The sequence below is a fragment of the Lotus japonicus genome, chromosome 4 (genome assembly GCF_012489685.1).
Source record: "Lotus japonicus ecotype B-129 chromosome 4, LjGifu_v1.2".
In the NCBI taxonomy this organism is placed as follows: Eukaryota; Viridiplantae; Streptophyta; class Magnoliopsida; order Fabales; family Fabaceae; genus Lotus; species Lotus japonicus.
Window position 1 is genome coordinate 37,018,083 of NC_080044.1, and position 7,960 is coordinate 37,026,042.

The 7,960-nt window shown below is 39.7% G+C and overlaps 1 protein-coding gene across 1 annotated transcript; it reads left to right on the top strand.

Moving 5' to 3' along the window:
* Positions 1 to 329: 329 nt before the first annotated feature.
* LOC130712700 (uncharacterized) lies at positions 330 to 1,895 on the top strand. The gene is made up of 2 exons (XM_057562521.1): positions 330 to 927; positions 1,279 to 1,895. The coding sequence occupies exons 1-2, from the start codon at positions 330 to 332 to the stop codon at positions 1,893 to 1,895; spliced, it is 1,215 nt and encodes a 404-aa protein (XP_057418504.1).
* The last annotated feature ends 6,065 nt before the right edge of the window (positions 1,896 to 7,960 follow it).

Sequence of the window (7,960 nt, forward strand, 5' to 3'; positions counted from 1 at the left end):
AAGGTTCATGAAATAGAGCTAGCTCATGACGAAGGACTGAAGAAGCAAAAGAACATTTCTTTCAAAGCAAACAGTTCAAAGGTCATCCAAACAAAAGAACAACCTGAAGAAGAAGAATCCTCAGAAGAAATGTCAGACGATGAACAAGCCCTCTTCAACAGAAAGTTCAAGCGTATGTGGATCAAACAACAGAAAGGAAAAGGTACTTCAGGAAGGACAACAAAAGAGATTCAAGCTTGAAGAAGAAACCGTTCACTCACAAAAGTGAAGGTGGCTCAAACTTGGACAAAAGCAACATCACCTGCTTCGAGTGCTAGAAGCCAGGACACATGAAGCCTGACCGTCCAAAGCTTGCAAAGAAATCAGGCAAGAAGCCCTTCTATAAGAAAAAGAAAGCACTAGCTGCTGGATGGGATGAATCCGAGGACGGTTCAAAAGATGAAGGTGAAGACGAAGATGATGATGCACTCTTTGCTCTTATGGCTTCTGCAGAAAGCTCAGAGGATGAAGATGCTGATGAGGTAAAACCTGAAAACCTTAAAGAAGAATTCAACGAATTACTTGAACATTCATATACTCTATCTGAAAAATACAAAGCTTTGAAGAAACAGTTTGCCAAATTACAACTTGAGCTGGAAAAAGTTTTAATAGAAAAGAATCATGTACTTAAGGAGAATATTGCTTTGAAAGAACAAGACTCTGTTAAGGAAGTGACTTCTCTTAAGAAAAGAATTAAAGTACTAATAAATGATCTATCCATATTCACTATAGGACATGATAATCTAGTTAAACTTTGTGGAAATAATCATGAACTGTATGATAAAAGTGGACTAGGATTTGATAGTGAATCATCTTCATCTAGTGAGTGCATGTCTGATATATCTTTTGTATCATCTGAGTCTGATCAAAGCAAATTTGTTGTAAACTGTAAGATTGAGCGAGCTGAACGAAAATCTTCTTATGAGAAGAACGTTCCCTCAAAAGTGACTGCTAACCCCTCAGGACCCAAGAAAATCTGGGTACCTAAAGATTCAATTATCTCTGTTGCAGATCTACTTAACAGAACGAAGGAAACGCCAACAATGGTACCTGGACTGTGGATGCTCGCGTCACATGACAGGAGAAAAGTCTATGTTCCCAAAGATCCAAACTAAAAGAAATGGTGGATCGGTTACCTTTGGAGGAAATCAGAAAGGACTCATCATTGGTGAAGGTAATGTTGTGATCGAGGAGGAGAATTTGTAAATGAAGACTTTGAACAGTTCTGTGAACAAGAAGGCATCACTCATCAATTTTTTGCTCCTAGAACTCCTCAACAAAACGGTGTTGCTGAACGTAAGAACAAATCACTTCAAGAAATGGCGAGAACAATGCTAAGTGAAACCTCTCTACCCAAGTACTTTTGGGCTGAAGCCATTGAAACTGCTTGCTACATTCAGAATAGAATATCCATGCGGCCTATGATGAAGAAGACTCCGTACGAGCTATGGCGTGGAAGACGTCCAACTGTTGCGTACTTTCATCCCTTTGGATGCAAATGCTTCATTCTCAACACTAAAGACAACATTGGAAAGTTCGATAACAAATCTGATCAAGGAATTCTTTTGGGATACTCTACTCATTCCAAAGCATACAGAGTTTTCAACTCAAGGACGAAAGCTGTAGAAGAATCCATAAATGTCAAGTTTGATGATCACTCAACCGAATCAACTGACCGTTTAGAAAGAGACTCTCTAAACCTTGACCTTTCTGATCAAGAAGATGAGATAATCTCCAAAGAAGTTCAATCCTCAGACAACTCACCAACTGTACAATCCATTGCTCCACCTTCAGGAAATCAAGAACAGTCCGATCAAGTCATGACTTCCAGCGGTATCTCTTTACCAAGGGATTGAAAATACAAATCAGATCATCCACCAGAACAAATTATTGGAAGCGTCTCAGAAAAAGTCAAATCAAGGTCTGCTTTCAGAGAAGATTCCAACAGTGCTTTCATTTCAGAAATTGAACCCAAAACTGTAGAAGAAGCCTTACAAGATGAAGGATGGATTCTAGCTATGCAAGAAGAACTGAATCAATTTGAAAGAAGTGAAGTCTGGATACTTGTACCCAAGCCAAAAGGCAAATCAATCATTGGTACCAAGTGGGTTTTCAAAAACAAGATGGATGAAAATGGAAAAGTGACGAGAAATAAAGCAAGACTTGTAGCTCAAGGATACAATCAACAAGAAGGAATTGACTACACAGAAACCTTTGCTCCAGTAGCACGAATTGAAGCAATCCGTATTCTCCTAGCCTTCGCATGTCAACACTCCATCAAACTGTACCAAATGGATGTCAAAAGTGCTTTTCTAAATGGAGTAATAGAAGAAGAAGTCTATGTGAAGCAACCTCCAGGATTTGAGGAACCATCCTCTTCTGAGCACGTGTTCAAACTCAAGAAAGCTCTATGGATACAAGCACCAAGAGCATGGTATGATCGCTTAAGCAGCTTTCTCATGAAGAACGGTTTCTCAAGAGGACAGATCGACAACACTCTCTTCAGAAAGAAACTGAAAGACGACTACATTCTCGTACAACTGTACGTTGATGATACCATCTTTGGAGCTACTAGTGATAACCTATGCAAGGAATTTTCAACCCTCACGCAAAGCGAATTCGAGATGAGTATGACGGGAGAACTGAAATTCTTTCTCGGTCTTCAAATCAAGCAAGAAAAAGACAAGATCTATATACATCAGACCAAATACATCAAAGATATGCTCAAAAAGTACAACATGCATAACTCAAGCAAGATGAGTACTCCTATGTATCCAAACACGGTTCTTGACAAGAATGATGAAAGCTCACCGGTTGATCCAACATCGTACCGAGGGATGATAGGATCTCTACTGTACCTTACCTCAAGCAGACCTGACATTATGTTCAGCGTTTGCCTATGCGCCATATTCCAGGTAAATCCTCAACAATCTCATCTTAGTGTTGTTAAACGCATATTTAGATACTTAATAGGTACTGCTAATCTTGGTTTGTTATATGAGAAAGGTAGTGATTTCAGGTTGATACGCCCCAAGTTGATGCAAGGGCTGCAATGGATCGTCTAGGATTGATCTTGGATGATGAGAACTCTGAAATGTGAGAAAGAAGAAGAAGAATTTCGTGATGGAAGGGAAATGGACAGAAAAGAGGGGAAGTTTTAGTGAAATGGAAGATGAAGACTTCACACAAAGGTGGTGACAAACCCTTGATAAGCCTAATTCTTGAATCACTCAAGAACTATGAGAATCACTCTCACAAATCTGAATCACTCAGAAAAGAAAATACTAATTCATTCATAATCTGTCTATTACATTGAAGGAGTGGTCCTTATAAAGAAGAAGGAAATTCAGCCTAGTTACAAAAAATGATGAGGTGTAATTTCTCTAGAAGAATCCTAGGCTAGGAGTTACAAATTAAAAGAGGAAGATAGTGATTTGCTTCAGCCCTGAACGTGTATTTGGTGGCTGATTGCTTCATGTAACTCCCTTTCTTGATTGTTATTCTGACCAGGGAATATAGCATTCAATGCTCTTTATGAACTTAATTTCCCTTTCTTTGTAACTCCATTCTTGGCTTTGAAAGCTCTTCAATCCTTTGACTTTGCTGATGTAACTCCTCCATTCAGAACTTATTGAAATTCAAACACATTCAAAGAGTTTTAAGAAAGGAATGGATCCCTCCCTTTAAGCCCTTCATGCGCCACATGCAATCACACACCACTTGAAGTGGATTAAACACACTAAAATAAAATTCAGCAACATAATGCATTTGGATCCAACTTATTCAATTGGTCCTTTGCATTTTTATTGAAATAAAATAAAACAAAACATCACATGGCAGCCCCTATGCGTGGGCTGGCTCTTCTTCTTGGGCCTGAATGATCATCATGATTTTTGGTTCCATCTCTTCTACCACTTTGTCTTCAAGAATGGTTGCCACTACTTGCTGAAGAGTCTCTTTGGCCTTTTTAGCTCTAGCCCTTGTCATTGGTCCTCCAAGTCCTTTTAGTGCTCTATGACCCTTGTCCTTGTCCTTGTCCTCATCATTCCCTCCCTCTTGAAAAGGATTTGACCTCAAATCAAATTCTCCGCCATCTGCATCAAAGAGAGATAAATCAGAGACATTAAAGGTTGAGCTGATGTTATACTCACCTGGAAGCTCTATTTTGTAGGCATTGTTATTGATTCTCTCAAGCACTTGAAAAGGTCCATCCCCTCTAGGTTGGAGTTTGGATTTCCTTTGTTCTGGAAACCTTTCCTTCCTCATGTGCACCCAAACCCAATCTCCGGGTTGGAACACCACCTCCTTTCTTCCCTTGTTAGCTTGCCTAGCATAACTCTCATTCTTTCTCTCAATTTGAGCCTTCACACGCTCATGCATCTTCTTGACATATTCAGCTTTGCCCTGTCCTTCCTTGTGCTTGAAAACAGAAATGTTAGGCATAGGCAACAAATCAAGAGGAGTCAAAGGGTTAAATCCATACACTACTTCAAATGGAGAGCAATTGGTAGTGCTATGGACAGCCCTATTGTAAGCAAATTCAACATGAGGCAAACACGCCTCCCAAGCCTTTAAATTGGCCTTAAGGACAGTCCTAAGCAAGGTGCCTAGGGTCCTATTAACCACCTCAGTTTGCCCATCAGTTTGTGGGTGGCAAGTGGTAGAGAACAAAAGTTTGGTGCCTAACTTCCCCCATAAAGTCCTCCAGAAGTGACTTAGGAACTTGGTGTCCCTATCACTAACTATGCTTCTAGGCATCCCATGAAGTCTTACAACTTCTTTAAAGAACAAATCAGCAACGTGACAAGCATCATCAGCTTTCCTGCAAGGAATAAAGTGAGCCATTTTTGAAAACCTATCAACAACCACAAAAATGGAATCCTTACCATTCTTTGTTCTAGGGAGGCCTAAAACAAAGTCCATAGACAAGTCAACCCAAGGGTATTCAGGGATTGGCAAAGAAGTATACAAACCATGTGGCATCACCTTAGACTTAGCCTTCTTGCAAACAATGCAATGTTCACAAAACTTGATCACATCATGTTTCATTTTGGGCCAATAGAAATGTTCCTGTAAAGTTTCTAGAGTCTTTTGGACTCCAAAATGACCCATTAATCCCCCAGCATGGGATTCTTTAACAAGCAGTTCTCTAATGGAACTTTTAGGCACACACAACCTGTTTTCCTTAAATAAAAATCCATTGTGCCTATAGAATCCATTTTGAGAAACTTTCTCACAAGCCACAAAAATTTCAGCAAAGTTATCATCTTTTTCATACATTTCTTTCACATGTTCAAGTCCTAGCAATTTAGTCTCTAACATGGAAAGCAACACGTGTCTCCTGGATAAAGCATCAGCCACAATGTTACTTTTTCCTTTTTTGTGTTTTATGACATAGGGAAATTGTTCCAAAAATTCAACCCATTTGGCATGCCTTTTGTTCAACTTACCTTGCCCCTTCAAGTATTTCAGCGACTCATGATCACTATGAATCACGAATTCCTTGGGCAAAAGATAATGCTGCCAAGTCTTCAAAGCTCTCACCAAAGCATACAATTCCTTATCATAAGTAGAATAGTTAAGGGCAGCTCCGCTTAACTTTTCACTAAAATAAGCAATTGGGTGGCCTTCTTGAAGCAACACAGCACCAATACCTACATTTGAAGCATCACATTCAAGTTCAAAAGATTTAGCAAAGTTAGGTAAAGCAAGTATAGGTGCATGGGTAAGCTTATGCTTTAGGGCAGCAAAGGCCTCTTCTTGATTCTTTCCCCAATGAAAACCCACATTCTTTTTCACCACTTCATTTAGGGGTGCTGCCAAGGTACTAAAGTCCTTTACAAACCTCCTGTAGAAACTGGCCAAGCCATGAAAACTTCTTACATCACCCACGGATTTAGGAGTGGGCCACTCTTGAATGGCTTTGATCTTTTTTCCTCATCAACCTGCACTCCTTTCGAACTCACAACAAAACCAAGAAACACAACATGGTCAGTGCAAAAAGTGCATTTCTCAAGATTGGCAAACAATTGTTCCTTTCTAAGCATACTCAAGACGGATCTTAAGTGCTCAACATGCAGCTCAAGAGTAGTGCTATAGACCAAAATATCATCAAAGTACACAACCACAAATTTCCCAATGAATTCCCTCAAAACATGGTTCATTAGTCTCATAAAAGTACTAGGTGCATTAGTTAAACCAAAAGGCATAACCAACCATTCATACAAACCATATTTAGTTTTGAAAGCAGTTTTCCATTCATCCCCTTCTTTAATCCTTATCTGATTGTAACCACTTTTCAAATCAATTTTAGAAAAATAACATGCTCCATGCAATTCATCAAGCAAATCATCAAGTCTAGGAATAGGGTGCCTATACTTAATGGTGATGTTATTCAAGGCTCTACAATCAGAGCACATTCTCCAAGTCCCATCTTTCTTTGGTACCAAAATCACCGGTACAGCACAAGAACTCATGCTATTTCTTACCCACCCTTTGTTCAAGAGTTCTTCCACTTGTCTTTGAATTTCAGTGGTTTCTTGTGGGTTGCTTCTATATGCTGGCCTATTAGGCAAAGAAGCTCCCGGAATGAGATCAATTTGATGCTCAATTCCTCTCAGTGGTGGTAGACCACTTGGAACACTTGTTGGAAACACATCCTCATAATCCTGCAAAAGAGATTTAACACTAGAAGGCAGCTCAAAATTTTCAAAAGTGTTAGTGTTCAAAATCTGATTTTTGCAAAACATCAAGTATAGGATCTGTTTTGAAGCTATCATCCTTTTCACCTCTCTCTTTTTGATCAAACAAATTTCTTTTCTCTCAAGTATTTCACTCTTTTCTTTTTGCTCTCTCTCAAGTGTTTCACTCTTTTCTTTTTGCTTTCTCTCAAGTGTCTCACTCTTTTCTTTTCTCTCTTGTTCAATCTTTTCTCTCATTTTCTTTTGATCCTCACGCACCTCCCTAGGGCTCAAAGGTTTGAGCGTAATTTTCTGGCCATGATGTTGGAATGAGATCTTGTTGGTGCTTCCATTATGATCAGAGTTGGTGTCATATTGCCATGGTCTTCCCAGCAGTATGTGACTAGCCTCCATGGGAACAACATCACAAAGAACCTTATCCCTGTATTTGCCAATGGAAAAGTCAACTTCAACTTGCTTACTTACTTGTATTTCTCCATAGTGGCTGAGCCATTGAAGTTTGTATGGCCAAGGATGTGGTTTTGTGACCAGGTTCAGCTTCTCCACCATTCTTTCACTAGCCACATTAGTACAGCTTCCGCCATCAACAATCATCAAGCAAATCTGCCCATTGACAGAACATCTTGTGTGAAAGATATTCTCTCTTTGGCTTTCTTTCTTTGGCTTTTGTTGGCTACCAAGCATTCTTCGGATCATCAACAGTTCACCATTCATGGCTGCCTCCTCTTCTTCTTCACTTTGTTCTCCTTCGGACTCACTGGTGTAGTCTCCATCATCCTTAAGAATCATGGTCTTTTTGGAGGCACATTCATAAGCATAATGTCCCATACCTTGGCATTTGAAGCACTTGACCTCTTTGCTCTTTTTGGATGGTTGTTCAAGAGGTTTTGAAGAAGCTGAAGCTTGTGGTTTGGTGGCTGGTTTGCTAAGGGTGCTCGGCCCTTCATTCTTCATTCTGTCTCTCCAAGATGAATTGGAATTGGTAGAACTCTTCCTTGCAAGCCCTTTCCTTTTGAGTTGTTGCTCAACTTTAGTGGCCTTGTGCAGTAATTCTTCCATGTCTACATATTCCTGAAGTTCTACAATATCTCTAACATCATTAGACAGACCATTAATAAATCGAATCATGGTTACCTCTTCATCCTCCTCAAGATTGGCTTGCAACATAAGCACCTCAAGTTCTTTGTAATACTCCTCAACACTCTTGCTGCCTTGGGTAA

What these genes read in the sequence shown, in the direction of transcription:
- LOC130712700 (XM_057562521.1), top strand. Translation starts at nt 330, where the DNA reads ATGAAGCCTGACCGTCCAAAGCTTGCAAAGAAATCAGGCAAGAAGCCC. An exon ending in AAGCAAATTTGTTGTAAACT is followed by an intron (nt 928 to 1,278) that starts GTAAGATTGAGC and finishes GTGAACAAGAAG; the next exon opens with GCATCACTCATCAATTTTTT.